This window comes from Labeo rohita, chromosome 18 (genome assembly GCF_022985175.1).
Source record: "Labeo rohita strain BAU-BD-2019 chromosome 18, IGBB_LRoh.1.0, whole genome shotgun sequence".
Classification (NCBI taxonomy): Eukaryota; Metazoa; Chordata; class Actinopteri; order Cypriniformes; family Cyprinidae; genus Labeo; species Labeo rohita.
The window spans coordinates 23,865,209-23,883,557 of record NC_066886.1 but is presented as its reverse complement, the minus strand read 5'-3'; the positions used below and the strand labels follow the sequence as shown (position 1 = coordinate 23,883,557).

The 18,349-nt window shown below is 34.6% G+C and overlaps 2 protein-coding genes across 5 annotated transcripts; one reads left to right on the top strand and one right to left on the bottom strand.

Annotated features, from left to right (window-relative positions):
• Positions 1–1,874: 1,874 nt before the first annotated feature.
• Positions 1,875–9,595, bottom strand: cmc2 (C-x(9)-C motif containing 2). 4 transcript variants are annotated; one of them, XM_051135726.1, is made up of 6 exons: positions 9,266–9,591; positions 9,058–9,132; positions 8,896–8,971; positions 6,469–6,598; positions 5,884–5,955; positions 1,875–2,264 (listed from the first exon to the last, which is right to left on the bottom strand). In XM_051135726.1, exons 4-6 carry the CDS (start codon positions 6,547–6,549, stop codon positions 2,181–2,183), a joined length of 237 nt encoding a protein of 78 aa, XP_050991683.1. In that variant the 5' UTR covers positions 6,550–6,598; positions 8,896–8,971; positions 9,058–9,132; positions 9,266–9,591; the 3' UTR covers positions 1,875–2,180. The 4 variants fall into 4 exon arrangements, with proteins under 4 accessions (XP_050991683.1, XP_050991680.1, XP_050991682.1 ...); XM_051135723.1 differs by lacking the exons at positions 8,896–8,971; positions 9,058–9,132 and adding an exon at positions 7,461–7,522 and having other exon boundaries at positions 6,469–6,539; positions 9,266–9,595; XM_051135725.1 differs by lacking the exon at positions 8,896–8,971.
• Positions 9,596–10,257: 662 nt separating this feature from the next.
• On the top strand, positions 10,258–16,803 carry cenpn (centromere protein N). The gene is made up of 10 exons (XM_051134462.1): positions 10,258–10,542; positions 11,035–11,080; positions 11,194–11,253; positions 11,387–11,460; positions 11,586–11,759; positions 11,980–12,081; positions 14,459–14,513; positions 15,928–16,037; positions 16,221–16,344; positions 16,445–16,803. The coding sequence occupies exons 1-10, from the start codon at positions 10,372–10,374 to the stop codon at positions 16,564–16,566; spliced, it is 1,038 nt and encodes a 345-aa protein (XP_050990419.1). The 5' UTR covers positions 10,258–10,371; the 3' UTR covers positions 16,567–16,803.
• The last annotated feature ends 1,546 nt before the right edge of the window (positions 16,804–18,349 follow it).

Sequence of the window (18,349 nt, the reverse complement as noted above, 5' to 3'; positions counted from 1 at the left end):
TACCCAGAATGAGGTTCTCCCACCAGGCAGTCTTCTCTGGTAATCAGACTGCCCTCCCTAATGCTTGGACTCTCTATATGTCTCTGCTCTTTTGCCGTTGTCTAGCCACTGTCCATTTCTGGTTGACAGGTAAGACTGACAACCAGACCCGGCACTAACCTTACTCTTTTGTTTGCTCACATCAGTCTACATCCCTATAATAACAAAGCAAAAACTAGTTTTATGACCACTTTGCAAAAGTATTAAAGAGAAAAAAAATCAGATACATTACACTGGCAAACATATTTACATTTGCAATATGGCATTTACATCAGTTGTTTTTACAAAGGGGTCATTAGATGCCCATTTTCCACAAGCTGATATGATTCTTTAGGGTCTTAATGAAAAGTCTATAACATACTTTGGTTAAAATTTCTCAGTGGTAGTGTAAAAACCTTGTCAAAATCAGCCCTGTTCAGAGCGAGCCATTCTATTGCATGTTCCTTTAAATGCTAATGAGCCCTGCTCACCCCACCCCTCTCTTCTGTGGGGTGACCAGCCGGTCTGTTTACTTTAGCCACATTTAGCTGGGAAACTTGCTAACTAGCACATTATTAAAGGGGTCATCGGAAGCAAAGTTCACTTTACATGTTGTTTGAACATTAATGTGTGTTGGCAGTCTATGTACAAATCTACCCTATAATGATAAAAATCCATGCAGTGGTTTTTAATTCATCTGTAAAAATAATATCCCCTTTTTCAAACTAAGCCATTCTCAGATGCCTGTCATTGTGGCGTCGCACAACGACAGAGGCCGCTCCCCCAATAGTTGACTGACATGAGCGTCTTACCTCAGTGTTGTGTTGCTGGATGTAATAATGAACATAGTGGTCATCATTTACTCCCGACATCTGAGCCGCTAAAGATGCAGTGGAATTACGTTTGTTTGTCAAGGGAATGTGGCTCCCGATCTACATATATGTTCGTGCGAATCATTCATGATCCGGCTTTATTCAAATTTGCATTTAAAGGAACAATCCCCACAGAATGGGATTTTTGCAGAGCTCATTTTGACAAGGTAAAAAGGGTGTTGTTTTACACAACCATTGTGAATTTTTAACCAAAGTATATTATAGACTTTTCATTAAGACCCTAAAGAATCATATCAACTTGTGGAAAATGAGCATCCAATGACCCCTTTAAGAAAGGTATTTGCAAAGATGCATAAAAACCTTTATACCCACTTCTGCTGTGGGAGAAGCTGCATCACAAATTATTTGCGTGAACATAGACACATTTATTTAGATGGCCGGGTGCATTTCCTTCTAAAACTAAAGCAACATTAATCCTCTGCGTCTTCAGTGGCTCAGATGTCAGGAGTAAATGATGACTGCTATGATCATTATTACATCCAACAACAGAACACCTCAACTGCTCAATCGGAGACATTCTTGTCTTCGCTGAGTCGAAACAATGGTAGTCGGAGTTGAACTGTTCACAGCTCAATCAGGGTGGGTATAAGGTAACACGACCATGTCAATCAGTTATCGTGGGAGCGGCCTTTGTTGGTGTGATGTCACACTGACAAGAAGCTGAGAATGGCTTGATTTGAAAAAGGGGATATTTCTTATAAAGATTACAAAAATACCACAGGGTGGATTTTTATCATTATAGGGTGGTTGTGTACACACACTGCCAATACACATTTATGTTCAAACAACATGTAAAAGTGAATTTTGCATCTGATGACCCCTTTAAGATATTTCTACACTTCGATTAGAACCCACTTCAATTAACTGGACATGACGGCTCTTTAGTATATTGGTTTTCTCTAAATGACAATATCTTAGTGTGTTAGTATTTGCTAGCTGCCAATAAAAGTGCTAATGACAAAATTAATTTTTAACTTTTTTAATTGGAGTTTAAACAATCACAATTTTGACATTGTTTAGTCTCACACCCACTCTCCAGATCAGTAGGTAACATCTGGAATCACAGAATGCAATTAAAAAAATTTAAATAAACTTCATCTTCAGACAACTGGATCTACTGGCTTATTTACTGCAAGGGTCAAAATAACTTAATCCTCATAGAAAAGCATTCCAGATTTAAAGTGTCCAGGCACCCTAAGAACACCAGAAACTAGTTCATGTCTGGAGCAGGGGTTTGTCCTCCAAGTGGGGGGTGGGGGGTGTTCGATACTAGGGATGCTCTTTTGGCTGTTCCTTTAAACGCTGTCTCATTTCTTCTGCGTGGGCCTTGCTGCGCTCCCTCTTTGCCTGATACTGTGTGGACAAATAGAGAGGCAAATGATTTAGCCCAAGACAGCTAGACAAGTCAGAGCATTCAAGCTTTACTTAGAGACTGATTTCACAATCTTTTGATTGAATGCTTCAGGTAAAATGATTTCTAGACTGACACATTACTGTTTACACATACAGTATTATTAACATAACTCTCAGATAAGTCTCCTGTAACCACTTGTGATTGGATACAGTGAGATGTTTAATAGCCAACTGCAAACAGGTAAAGAACTCTGCAGGACAGGGAAAGAGCGGGGTTCCTATGAGGATCAGTTCAATGAGTTCCACAATGACATGACTATCATATCAAGTACAGAAAGCACTAGCCTAAATCTGTAATCTTTAAGTTATTGGTTTCATGTTAAGGTCATATGTTATTATTGTAGAGGAACTTCAAGCAACAGTTTAGTTTGTTTGTCCTCTAGCTGCAGTGTGAAGAGGTTTGTGTCGTTACATTTCATGTAGTTTATGTATACAGTGCTGCTTGAAAGTATGTGAACCCTTCAGAATTCAGATCAGAAAGTCCTACAAGTAGACGAAGAGAATCCAGTCAAACAAATGACACAAAAATATATACTTTGTCATTTATTTATTCTGGAAAATTATCCAATTATGTATCTGTGAGTGGCAAAAGTATGAGAATCTGTTCATTTGAAGGTGAAATTATGAAATTAGAGTTGTTGTTTTTTCACTCTGTGCAGGTGACTATCAGGTGTTATCCCTATTTTATTTAATAAACAGGGATCTATCAAAGTCTGATCATGTTTGTGGAAATTAATCATGGCATGAACAAAGAAAATATCTGAGGACCTTAGAAAAAGATCTGTTGTTGCTCATCAGGCTGGAAAAGGTTACAAAACAATTTCTGAAGTTTTGGGACTTCACAAATCCACAGTCAGACAGATTGTGTACAAATGGAGGAAATTCAGAATCACTGTTACTCTCCCCAGGATTGGTCGACCAAGTAAGATCACTCCAAAAGCAAGACGTGTAATAGTCTGCAAGGCTGCAAAGGACCCCAGGATAACTTCTAAGTAACTAAAGGCCTTTTTGTCACATTGACTAATGTTAATGTTCATGAATCCATCATCAGGAGAACATTAAACAACCATGGTGTGCATGGCAGAGTTGCAAGAAGAAAGCCACTGCTCTCCAAAAAGAACCTTGCTGCCTTTCTGCCATTTGCTAAAGATCATGTGGACAAGTCAGAGGGCTATTGAGGAAATGATTTGTAGATAGATGAGACCAAAATAGAACTTTTTGGTTTAAATGAGAAGCGTTATGTTTTGAGAAAGAAAAACACTGCATTCCAGCATAAGAGCCTTATCCCATCTGTGAAACATGATGGTGGTAGTATCATGGTGTGGGCCTGCTTTGCTGCATCTGGGCCAGGATGGCTTGGTATCATTGATGGAACAATGAATTCTGAATTATACTAGCAAAGTCTTTTTTTTTTTTTGCAGTCTTTGCCTTTTATTAGGCTAGGACAGTACTGTAGACAGGAAGTGGGAAAGAGAGAGGGGGGGCAGGATTGGGAAAGGTCTATGAGCCGGGACTCAAACTCAGGATGCCTAAAGAAAAATGTCAGGACATTTATCCGTAAAATGAGTCTCATGAGAAAGTGGGTCATGCAGCAAAACAACGACCAAAGCACACAAGTCATTTATGGTTAAAGAAAAACAAAGTTAATGTTGTGGAATGGCAGAGTCAATGTCTGGACCTTAATCCAATTGAAATGTTGTGGAAGGACCTGAAGCAAGCAATTCATAGGAGAAAACCCACCAACATCCTAGAGTTGAAGTCGTTCTGCCCTGAGGTATAGGCTAAAATTCCAACAAGCCATTGTGCAGGACTGATTAGCAGTTACAAGAAATGTTTAGCTGCAGTTATACTACCAGTCAGAATTTTTTGAACAGTAAGATTTTTATTTTTTTTATTATTTTTTTTATTAAGTCTGTTCTGCTCACCAAGCCTGCATTTATTTGATCCAAAGTACAGCAACAACAGTAAAATTTTGAAATATTTTTACTATTTAAAATAACTGCTTTCTATTTCAATATATTTTAAAATGTCATTCATTCCTGTTATTAAAGCTACATTTTCAGCATCATTACTTCAGTTTTCATTGTCACATGATCCTTTAAAGATCATTCTAATATGCCGAGTTCCTGTTCTAGAATTTTTTTTTATGATTGTCAGTATTTAAAATTGTTGAGTACATATTTTTTTTAGGATTCTTTGATGAATAGAAAGATCCAAAGATCAGCATTTATCTGAAATAAAAAGCTTTTGCATTATACACTATACCATTCAAATGCTCAGAGTATAATTTTATAATATAACTTTTTAGCAAGAATGTTTCAAATTGATCAAAAGTGATAAAGACATTTATAATCTTGCAAAAGATTTTTATTTCAGATAAATGCTGTTCTTCTTTCTGTTCATCAAAGAAACCTGAAAAAAATTATACTCAGCTGTTTTCAACATAATAATAAAAATAATAATAAATGTTTTTTGAGCAGCAAATCAGAATATTACAATGATTTCTGAAGGATCATGTGACTGGAGTAATGATGCTAAAAATTCAGCTTTGAAATCACAGTAATAAATTATATCTTCAAATAGAAAGCAGTTATTTTAAATAGTAAAAATAATGTCACTGTTTTTGCTGTACTTTGGATTAAATAAATTCAGGCCTGGTGAGCAGAGAAGACTTCTTTATAAAACATTAAAAGTCTTCTGTTCAAAAACGTTTGACTGGTAGTGTATTTATGCAGAAACAGAGAAAATTCTGAAGGGATCACAAATGTTCATTCAGCACTGTATGTGTGTTGATCAATGTTTTGGGTTGAGAAAAAAAAATGCCTAAAAATCAATCTGATCATCAAACAAAGTAACTGCCTGATAAGATAGGTCATACACATTCATTTCTCATTTCTTTTAATTCTTTTTTTTTTTTTTAGCTTGACATGTTTGGGTCTCATTGACCATAATATGGACCAACAGCTTAAACATTCTGTGTTTTGCAGTAAAACTTTAGAATAAGTTTATATTAAAAATGTTAAGAAAACCAAAAAAAGACTATGACAGACTAAACTTTCACCCAAAAATGAAAGCTGATCCAAACCTGTGTGAGTTTCTTCTGTTAAGCACAAAACAATGTATTTTGAAGAATGTTAACCAAGTTAATATTACTGTTTGGATACAGTAATATAGTAACCAAACAGTTGTTCGCTAGCATTAACCTCCACAGAACGTTGGTTACCAATATTTTTTTTTAAAAATCATCAAAATCATTAAAAGAAACTCATACAAGCTTCAAACAAATGGAGTGTGAGTCAATGATGACAAATTTCATTTTTGGGTGAACTATCTTTTTAATTTAGAAAAAGGTACAATGAACACACAAACTGCTGGAACAAACACATTCACTCATCTAAACACAATATTTCTTTTTTACTACTTTTTACTGATGCTACATTAATACCAGGTGTAAATGGGGTCTTTTATCCAAAGTGGCTTTCAGTAATTTAAGGTATTCAGTATGTGCATTCTCAAACTACGGGAACACATAATGAGCACCACACAACCATGTCCTCACCTCTTTCTTCAGACAGTCTCGCATTGCACGGTCCAAATCATTACATGTGCCAAAGAACTTGAGGACGTTATGCTATAATAGACAGAGCCAGACATGAATTACTTTCATGGCTATTTCCAAACCAAAAGTAAACTCTCTTATTAGTGCACAGGTTTTATAACAGATCAGAAATCAGAAAAATTATACAACCAGAATAAATGGTACAATCCAAAAAGTAGCATGTACTTGCACTAAGTACAAATTTAAAAGAATATTTTACTCAAAAAAATTAAATCCTGTTGTCATTTATTTACCAGTAAGACTTTCTTCTAAGAAACACAGAAGTTACTAAGGAGTTACTAAAGTACAGGAATTCTTCAGATGTTCTCCTTTTTTGGTCCACAGAACAAAATCATACAGGTTTGAAATTACATGAGGCTAAAAAAATGAGGTAAACAATGACAGTTTTCATTTCTTGATTTGCTTCATTCACAAAATTACATTTTCAAGTGAATTACTGCAGTACTGCATTGTTTGTGGATTGTACAATTAAGGAGGAGAAAATTTAACTCTGAAAAGCATGTTTGCATGAGTATGTTTCCATACCTCCTTATGGCACTGTTTGAGAAGTGTTATAAGTTGATTACACTCGTCAGTATGTAGATGGGGCGACAGATCCGGATGCATCCTGAGTTAAGGCTGTAAGTCTTGCAAGTTGTGACAGCACTGCTGGTGACTATCATTATTAAAGTAAGGTCAAAGTGAAGAAGAGGGAGAGAAAAATAAGTGTATTTATGATGGTGCATGGGACAAAGATATAAATAACTATCTTCAAACAAATGGTTTCTGTGAATCATCCTTAAGACTTTTCCCAGTCTCACTCAAACACAATTTAAAGAAATTTCATGTCATTTCAAATCTATTAGACTTCACTTCATCTTCGGAACACAATTTAAGATATTTTTAAAATTCCCTCAGAATAGTCCATGCAACCAAAACTTTCACTTTCAGTCAATCAATCAATCAATAAATAAATAAACAGTTCAGATGCAAAAGCCTCCAAGTACTAATTTTTGAACAGCATTCTCTCAGTATCATCTCATTTTTGACCAAGATGGCTTTTAGAGACTTTTGCATATATATATATATATATTATATATTATATATTATATATTATTATTATTAAATACAAATTGTTATGCATTCTGATGCATGAAAGTTTTGGTTGCTTTGACATTCAATGGAATAAATAATTACAGTAAATAATTAGAGAAAATTTTAATTATTCTCATTTGTGTTCTGAAAATGTAAGACTACCGGATTTGGAACAACATGAATGTATAAGACAGAATTTTTATTTTTGGGTGAACTATCCTATTAATTTAAATTCACTCACACATATTTGAAAACAGAACATGTGCATTGTGCATTTTTTATTAATGAAACTGACACACTTCTGTAAATCGGGTAAAAAAAAAACAAAAAAAACAAAAAAAAAAAAAAAAGACAAATACTGGTTGATTATCATTCCAGGCCAATGATATTAGTCTATCACTGCAGAAAACCAATTAGGAAATTTGACATGACATTAAGGATACTACAGCCTCCCCATCCCATCCCAGAACTCATTCTAAAATCCTCTGAAATCTGGGACACTTACCTGCAACAAAAGAAAACATTTATTAGTATTAATCCATTCGATACTCTCAAGTTTATTTCAAGTTTGTTATTAAAATTAAAAGTTTAAAAAGGTGGACAAAAACACTTCAGTTGGAGACCACTTAATTTTCAAATTTATAGTCAGAAAAGTCCATTCAGGAAAACCTGATAGGGCAGTTGTAAAAGATCCATCTTTTCACACTGAGGACAACTAAGGGACTCATATGCAACTATTACAGAAGGTTCAAACACTCACTAATGCTCCAGAAGGAAAAACAATGCATTAAGAGTCGGAGGGAGAAAACTTTTTGAATTTGAAAATCCAGGTAAATTAAAATTATTTTGTCTTCTGGGAAACATGTCAGTATCTTCTGTATGAGATTTAGGCAAAATATCTTCATTCTGTTTAAAGTTGTCCTCAGTATGAAAAAATGGATCTCAAAATCATACAGTCATTGTTGGAAAGGGTTCAAATACACAAAAATGCTATAAAACCAAAGAATTTGCTGGGCTTAAAGGATTTTTCTGAAGAACAGCAGGCAGTTTAACTTTTCAGGACAAACAAGGGACTCATGAACAACTATCACTAAACAAAAAACAGCTGTGGATCATTCTGGTAACAACACAGTATTAAAAATTAAGTGTATGTAAATTTTTGAGCGGGGTAATTTTTAGTCAAAATCTTTTTAGTTAAAATCAAGGTGAACGTGCCAAAGACGGCACCAAAAGGCAATTTCACTCCTCTTGCAAACTAGCCAAGAAGTGCTTCCAACAACTAGTTGCCAAGTCACAGAGCATCTCTTAAACTAACCAGAAACTGTTGATAGACTTGTGTTCTTAGCTAAAAGCTTGTGAAACCCTTGCATAGTTTACCCCAGTTGCACAGCGTAAAAGAATTTCAATGTATGTTTATAATATTTTAAGTTAAGTACTTCGCCAATAACGTTTGCCCATCTATGTATCTATCTGATGAGCATGACAAAGAAGAGCTGCAATGTGAAACAAGCTGCTGTAACAGGACACAACAGTTTGCTACATACTATTAATCATTTTGACCAGCAGATGGCCACAGGTGCCCTTTGTATTGATTTCTAACTATGCTACTAAAACCCTTTACAAATTAAACAATTTGCAAGGGCTTTTAAACACTGATCCAAATTTCATTATTTATTTCATTATTTATTGTCTACTTCATTTTGAATGGTGTATTTGCAAGCAATATAGAGTTATTTAGAAATATTATAAAAATAAACACATTTTCCCAGTTATGATAAAATGCTTCATTAATTTACTTTTAAAAGCACAAATCTGAATTGGGTCTGCGTAACACCATAAGGCTGCAACATAATAAATCGTGAAAATGGATTTAAACACCTTCTGAATTCCCTGGAGGTCTCTTGTAACAGTTCCACATATGGTGCTGTACTGAGAGCTCTGTTAGTAACAATGACTGGGAAAAAAAGTGTGGACATTTTCTTATAAATGCATGACAACTAATAAAGTAATTAAAGTGTCATTCAAGTACACTGTCATTACCTTTTTTAATTAATTAGTTTCCTGTTGATGTCACACTTTATACTTTCATCCATGGTGCTTTTTCGGTGGTGTTAACTGTAGAAATGTATGTTTTGTGTATTATTGTTTATTACAAAAAAAAAGTTGTTATTTCGTAAAACTGTTCTGCCATCACCACCACATTAGCAGAAGCAGTCAATTACGCATTGAAGTTTAAATATCAACTCACCAATGGACTTACAGACGGTTCATCTGAGAACAGAGGCTGAGTCGACTTTAATCCAGCTGTTTGTTTCTCGTGAAGGGCAGCAGAGTTCAAGTGTTTACAGAGTGACTTTCACGTGTATACAACCAAACAGAAAAGTATTTTGCTCAGCTCCTTAACTATATTTGATGGTCTCAAAGAGATATCAGTTATTTACCTTGTTATGCAATAATCTGTTTCAAAACCACACTATCCAACTAATCATTACATCTTGTATGTGGTGCCTTCCTATGGTGCATTGCGTTCCCCTACTACCTCTTCTTCTTGTTTATTCACGAATCGTTTTTTGGAACGTTACCGCCACCTACTGCACTGTTGATAATAGCGTTCCCTACACCGATAAAAATGTATTTTGATTTACAATAAAATAAAAGTCTCACGACCTCTTGATACCCATTTGTAATGGGAAAATGCATACATTTAAATGATCAAAATTCCTACATTTTGTTTTTAATAAATACAAGTACTGTATAATGATACTAATACAATAAAATATTAAAAAATAAAAAAAAAAGTATTTCTTTAGTTAATAATAAAAATTGAGATTGAGAGTACTGATCCCAAATCGAATTGTTGGTTAGTCATTTAATCAGAACGACATGAAGTCCGTATACATTTTTATGTTTCTTTCTTTTCCTAACAAAGGCAGGGAGTGTAACATAATGAGAGCAACAGGATGTGATGCTTTGTGCCGCAAAGAATGATGGGCAATGTAGTTTGAACCGCACAAGCCAGCTAAAATAAGTAGTGTTTTCTGAAAAGCTTCATCGCTGTTCTTTCTGAACAGAACATTAAATGTGGACAGACTGAATTGTGTCATCAACATTCGCAATTACATTCATTTTCAGTTCGTGAATGCTATCGTTTACACAGGACTTGAATACATGAATAAATGAATGTGGTGCAGTTGCATATGAGAGACTTTTATGTCATTGCCCACCCGCTTTAGACCGGAACTTCCGGTTCAGATCGTCGTTTGATTTCTGGCGGTTTGTTTTGAACGTCTGAAACGCGAAAGATATTATGATAATTTATATTAATTTTTAACGAAGAACCTTTTCGTCCGTACGATGGACGCACAAGCCAGATCTGTTCTATATCGGATAATCCGTAAGATACCGAACAAAAATATAGAAAATCTTTTGAAGAAATGGAATTGTTTATCATCAGATCAGCTGCGTGCCCTGGATTACACAAAACCCAAATGGATCATAGTGGAAAATGTCATCAGTTTCTGTGAGGTGAGATACATCCATTAAATGATGATTTTTTTTTTTTTTTCAACAGTTATGTGTAAGGTAAAACGCAATAAATAGGATACTACGACATACATCGCCATTGCCGTTATATCTTTATTTTAATATGTTGATACTGATTTCCACTGTTTGTTTCCATTTTTTTTTCCTGTGACCTAATCCAAACCCAGATTTTATGCAAACTTTAGTTTATGTTTTAACAAAGAAGGTCAAAATGTTAGGATACGCTAAAAGTAACTGTCATTCAGCATACTTTTGCATGCATAGTACATATACATATTTTGAAATATGTCATACATTTAAAGAAAAGCAAAAAGGTAATGTTAATGTAACGTTTTTTTGTTTTTTGTTTTTTTTTTTTAATAAAGAAATGAGGTTTGGGACTTCTGTCAGAACAGGCAGTGAGTTTTAGATGTACTTCAGAGTGACTAAAATTATTGTGTAAAGATGTAATCTATCTCTTTTTCTTTATTTTAGGAAAACAGACTTAACATGAAGCACATCACTAATTTAGAAATGATCTGTAAGTACAATCTTCTATTTAAACAAACATTTTTGTACTTTAAAAGTAAAATCTGAACTGACCCCATGAACTGGACTTTTTCTGTTTTTTTTTTTTTGTTTTTTTTTTTTAAGACCATATAGAAAACCCTGATCAAGGCATCTGGCATGCATGTCAGCTTACTGAGGCACAGGGTATTTATTTATTTCATTGTTAATTAATTTGAAGGAATGTACAATGTTGTTACATGTTAAGTGTGTAGCTGTTTTGACTTGTTTAGAGAAATAAATCATTGTTTGAAGCAGTTCCTTTTCATTTTCTCCACAGATGATGCAGTTTGTGTAGAGCTGACACAGTTTAAAGAGCAGTTTAAAGCACACTTGCATGGGGTCGTTCGGCATGTAATAACACAGCTTCATTTGGCATTGAAGCTTTCAAATCCAACTAAACTTTTTCAGTTTAAGAATTCAAAGTAACATCACTCAGTAGTTTGTTCATTAAAATCTTTTGTGTTTTTGCTTTCAAGATTTCCATTAAGATGAAGAAACATGAGGATGATGCTATATGGATTCGGATTGCCTGGGGAGACAACTTCAGCAAACCCAACCACCTTAAGCCCACTTATGTTGTGCACCATCTGCACACTTCCTATGTGTTTTTATCCAACCTCGCAGCCAAACACAAGATATTTCTTTGTCAGGTGACCTTTGCATCTCCTTTTGGCTTCCTTAGTCATCTTTTTTTAGTGTGATATGTTTGTTTGTTTGTTTGTTTTTACTTGTTTTAATTCTTAGTGGGTAATCAGATGTTGAGGCAATATGTTACTCAACAAATTTAATAATGATAAATGGAATGAATATGCATATATATTCACCAAAAAGTAAAGTCAAATTTTTGTGTTTGTGTTCACTCATTCATAGGCGTTAGTAATAGCCACTAAACATGGCTCTATAAAGGATGGCCACCTGAGCACCAGGAGTCTCACGGCAATGAGGGACTTACTTCTGAGACGTTATCAGCAGGTAACCCAACAGGGCCCTCCAAGTGGCAGCTTGTAGGCCAAATCCAAATGTGTGCTTAACTTTATTAGGGGTCGACCAATATGTGTTTTTCAGGGCTGATACCATTTATTACCGTTCAAATAGACCAGGAGTGCTCAAACTCGGTCCTGGAGGGCCGGTGTCCTGCAGAGTTTAGATCCAACTTGCCTCAACACACCTGCTGGGAAGTTTCTAGTATGTCTAGTAAGAGCTTTATTAGCTGCTTCAGGTGTGTCTAATTGACCATATGCATGGAGCGTTCTTTAGAACTTCCGCATAATGATAAGCCAGCTCGTAAATTTCAGGTGTAGCTCATTTTATATGTGCTATATATAGGTGAGACTCTTGAGACTATTCTCCTGCCTTGTTCCTATCATAAACTGAAAAAAATAATACTTGCAACTTTGTAAATAATGATAGCGGCATGAACATTCATATTATTTAACAATATATAATTTAAATTTTGAGCCTGGTAAAGGAGAGTACCTAGACATGTAATTGAACATTTAAATGCTGACAGCTAAACACTGTCATAACTGTTTAATCTAACGTTAGCAAGCTAGAGATGCTTCTCTTCAAGGACATCTTGGTCTTCTTTATAATCAATAACTTGCCTTCATAGTCATGAACACATTTTCAAAATCTTGTAATATTTTAAAGCCTTTATTATTTTTCAACTCTACAGCTGTGCAGTAAAATTCACTTCAAAGATTCACATTTCATTCATACAGAGGACATGAAAAAAATTATGAAAAAACATCTTTTTAAGAAAATGACCAAAAGATGGCAGTAGAGGATCATTCATTGGCTGCAGCTGCTATTTCAACTCCTATAGCTTTTTCACGTCCTCCTTTTCAATTTATTATAAAAAGTAAAAAAAGAAAGTTATTAAATTAAATAAATAAGCTCAGACACAACAAGCCTATAAGGGTGAATTATTGAAATACTTATATAGTTCACTACAAATTAAATAAGTTAAATATTAATGGTATAAGAATTAAATAATGCATTAAATATAAATTTTAAATATTTTATATTTAATTTAATAACTACATCTTTTTACATAGCCTACATAGTTTTATCTTGAACTGTAAAAGCTATTAAATACCCTATATTCAATCAACACAAACTTATTACTGCTGTAGTTTTGTTACTCTGAATTTAGTCTGAATCATTTAAGACTAAGCTCTGTTTTTGACATCGGCTTGTCAGATGTTTCGTTCGGTTTTTACTGTCAATCATATCAAATGACTTGTGGCATATTTAGCGGATTTACTGCATAATTTTTCACACTCGTGTTTGTCATTCTTGAAACAGTATACATGGACATTTGTTCCTCTTAGACAAACAAAACTTTTCTTCGAATTGTGAATGGATTATACGGAGAAAACGAGCAAAGGACACTTCTGTTATGACACAGTACAGTTGACCAGAAATGACTGAGCTGGCTTGTCTAAAACAAGGAAGTAATCCATGGTCAGTTGGGGTTGGAGCTAAACTCTGCAGGACACCGGCCGTCCAGGACCGAGTTTGTGCACCCCTGAAATAGACAGATAACTGGTATTTTGAACCGATACATGGGCCCGTCCACACGAAGACGAGTTTAGCTGTATATGTAAAAATTCTGTGTCATATCAGCGTTTCTTCTAGATGGATCCAGGGTTTTGGAAGCCTTAAACAGTTTTTTTTATTTTATTCATTTATTTATTTTTTTTGGAAGTGTATCTCTGTGGCAGAATTACAGTGCCACATACTGGTCTGGCATGTAGACTATGTAGTTTTGAGTCTATTTCAGTGGTTTCATGTGTACGCAGATATTTATTGAGATAACACCATGTGAAGAAAGAATGGACAGGAAAACCTATGGCTCAATTTGTATGAGCCCTATATGTCTGATGTAAAAAAAAAAATCAATATTTAAATCATTTTGTTGGCAAACTATTTTTGAACATGACCAATACTGATAACCATAAAATGCTTAACATTGGCACCGATAATCGGTCGACTCCTAGCCAGTAGCAGCCATGTTCACTGTTACACAACACCTGCTTATTTACTGCCTCACTTTTATTTAACCCAAAGATAATATAATTTCCATTTATGTTGTTCACACTGCCTTCTGGAATGAGGACATACCCTGAGTATTTCCTAGTGTGATTTGAGTTGTCTAGTCACAAAAGCTGTCAGTGTCAAAAATGCATTGAGGGCCTATGTTGGAAAAATAAATTATTGTTGAAATTTGTATATAATATTATATATTATAATGAATTATGTTGTTTTTGAGTTTTTAAAATAACATTTTAAAGTAAATGGCATTACTTATGTAAACTTTATTTTATTTGTTATTTTTTACTGATAGGTTTTTCCAAATGCAAACTCAAGGATACTACAGGAAAGAAACACCCTTCCATCCCGTATGTACATGTTTTTATTTTTATGTATCTTGCATACCTACGAATCCAAACAGCTAATAGGAGGTGACAGATATGGACAGTCTCTCTCCACAAAGAAATAAGATGCTGCAAAAAACTTCACAATGAGAGCTTTAGGATTTACCTTCTAACAGGATCATGAGCCATGTCATAAATCAGTGCACACTAGAATTAAGTTTATAACCAAAATAGAGTGTTCCAGTCAGATATGAGATTTAAGTTCTTTTTCCAAATCTGCAGTAAATTTTGTTCATAGCAGATTGCCCACATTAAACTTCATGAATTTTTGAAGTGTTATTTGTGTGGCAATCATTCTTATTTAAATTCATCTCTATGCTATTATTTGCTATTGTAAAAGCGGTGAGTGAAGAGATGTGATATGTCCTTTAACTTAAAGGGATAGTTCACCCAAAAATAAAAACTCTGTCCTTAATTGCTCACTCTCATGTAGTTTCAAACATTTAGGACCTTTGTTCATTTTCAGAACACCAATTAAGATATTTTTTATGCAATCCAACAGCTTTCTGACCCTGTATAGACAGCAACCAAACTGACACATTACTGAAGAAAGGCAGTAAGGAAATTATTAAAGTAGTCCATGTGACATTAGTGGTTTAACCGTAATGTTGTGAAGCTATGAGAATACTTTTTGTGTACAAAGAGAACAAAAATAATGACTTTATTCAACAATTTCTGATCTTGTGTATCAGTCTTCGACATGCATTCACAAGAGTATTACAATACATGCATGTGGTGCTGCTGACGCAGAAGCTAGCATTCTGACATCCATCTCTCTTAGTTAATCGTCTGTATGTTCTGGCTCACATAAGTATGGCTGGGCAAAAAATTGCCTCTCTTCTGTCTAAATCTTCAGACATGTTTACGAGGACAGTGTTTCGTGTACAGTGTGCGTCGTCTTCTGCTTGTAAACAAGGTGCAACACATCCAGGTTCTTTGTCAGGACGCTGGCTCCTGCGTCAGCAGCACCATACACATGCCTTGTGGTACTCTCATGAATGCGTGGTGAAGACTGACACGGAAGAGAAGATTAAAAATGATTAATAAAATTGTTCTTTCTGTTTTCTTTGTGCACAAAAAGTATTCTTATAGCTTTATAAAATTATGGTTGAACCACTGATATCACATGGAGTATTTTAACAATGTCCTTACTCCCTTCCTTGAACTTGTCAGTTCCGTTGCTGTCTATGCAGGGTCAGAAAGCTCTCGGATTTCATTTAAAAATATCTTAATTTGTCTTCTGAAGATGAAAGGTCTTACAGGTTTGGAACAACATGAGGGTGAGAAGTCAATAACACAATTTTCATTTTTGGGTGAACTATCCCTTTAACTATTAATCTACATGTATTTTTGTTGGTCTTTCCTGGTATTTTTACAGATCCCTGTATTGGAAAGGAACACCGTGACCATGAAGAAATGAGACATCAGATGTCCTGTGAGGCATTTGGACACGGTCCTACACCAAAGCTAGAAACCGCAGTGTATAGAGTGAGTATATAAACCTCTGATCGCACATAACCACCTTTAGATTGAATATCAGTAATTTGTTACCCGACATCACATATTTCATTTTAATAAAAGCACAACAAACAAGTCCAAACAAACGGCCTAAACAAGCATTTTGACACTTATAAATGGGCATTAATACATCAATCCTCTGTTTTCTCCAAGCTTGAGACAAGGTACAGGGGAAATGGCAACCAAACCCTCAGTGACAGAGAGGAGTTCTTCAGAGGGGTGGTCAGGTTCTCAAGCAGCAGTCTGCTGGATTCCTTGCGCCACTGTGTTGCTTCAGGTGAGAGATGACATAAACCTTTCACTTGAAAAATGTCAAAATTATCTGAAATTGCCTATGTTTCTCAGTCAGACCCTCAGGCTTATTTTTCTTTTGCCAGGCATGGCTGAAGGTCCAGTCACTCCCCTATTGTCAGCCATCACTCAAAGAGGAAGAAATTATTTTGTGATCACAGACAAAGGCCCTGGCGCTTCCAGCCAAGCATCTGCACAGAGAGCCTGATCACAACTGGCATTGCAGGGAATGTGCACATTTGAGAATATATATTTTGCATCCTGCAAAGCTAAAAAACATTAGAGTAGTCATGTGTATAGTCTATCAGTGTTATAAGAGGACACGTCTGACACGGCTGTAATGATCACTGATCCAGCAAGAAGAGAATGTTTTTACAGTTAATCTTAGTAATACAGCATGTATTATTTTTAGTCATTTTAGCATGGTTTTAAATAAAGGTTTTGATAGAAAAATGCATATTTTTCCTCACAATTTAACTTTTAAACAACTTTAACCAACTTTCATGCATCATGCAACCAGTCAATATTGCATGATAGGATTCAGTAACAATGGAAATGTTGATTATGGAAATTAAATTTAAATTTGATTCACACTTGCTATTTTGTAACTATATGAATATGAATTTTGGCTAAAACAAAACTGGTAACATGCTATCAAAGAGAAACAAATCTGAATGCCTCTTACACTATCCAAAGTGTTGCTTTGTTCTGTGTAAGAGAATGTGTTAAAAAAAAAAATGCACGGTAAACTTAACTGAATTTTTGGGCCTTTTACGAGTCATCCCAAATCAATGGAGTGAACTGCTCTATGCTAGAAATGTCACTTAAAAATTAAATCAAGAAATAAATTATTGAATTCAAACAAAGATTGTAAGATACAGTTGAAGGCAAAAGTTTACATACATCTTAGAGAATCTGCAAAATGATAATTATTTTACTAAAATAAGAGGGATTATACAAAATGCATGTTATTTTTTTTAAGTGCTGACCTGAATATTTCATATAAAAGATGTTAAAGTCCACAAGAGAAAATAATAGTTGAATTTATAAAAAATTACCCTGTTGAAATGTTTACATACACTCGATTCTTAATACTGTGTTGTTTATCTGAATGATCCGCAGTTGTGTTTTTTATGTTTGTTAATGAGCTTGTTTGTCCTGATTGGTTAAGCTGTCTGCTGTTCTTCAGAAAAATCCTTCAGGTCTCACAAATTCTGTTTGTTTTCATTATTTTTGTGTGTTTGAACCCTTTCCAACAATGATTGTATGATTTTAAGATCCATCTTTTCACACTGAGGACAACTGAGGTACTCATATGAAACTATTATAGAAGGTTCATATGATCTCTGATGCTCCAGAAGAAAACCCAATGCATTAAGGGCCAGGTTTTTTAAAAAATGCAAACATTTAATTCTAAATCAAAATTAAGTAGAAATGAATATATCACAATGTGTATGTGAAAACAAGGTCTATTTTGAGGACAAGTACCACAGATTAAAGATGCATGTCAAATTTCTTTTAGTTTTGTTAGATTGAATCTAAACACCATAAATATTGGACCCAGTCTCTTTACCAAATCCTGTCAGAAGATCGCAGTTTTGTCGGGTAAGAAACCATTCAGCAGAGGTTTGATACCAAAACCAGTTAACAGCAAGTCTTACCTGATATCAAAATCAGTAATGGTGTATTTTTCTCTGGTGCCTAAAACTTGACTAAAAGCATTTCATGAAACTGAAAGGCTGACAGACAAGTAATAGAAAGCAGGGGATGAAGTGAAGATGATAAATAATGAGCAGGGTTTAAGGAATAATCTTAGTTCAATACATTTCAATATTCAGACTAGCACAAATACAACAGCAGTTATACCACAGCTCAACAACAGCATCCCATAAAATCCTAAAATTGTGATATTTCCTATTATTTCATAATTATGAGGACATGCATTCAGTTTTTGTTTTAGTTTTTAATTTTATTTTGTTTACAACAGCTGC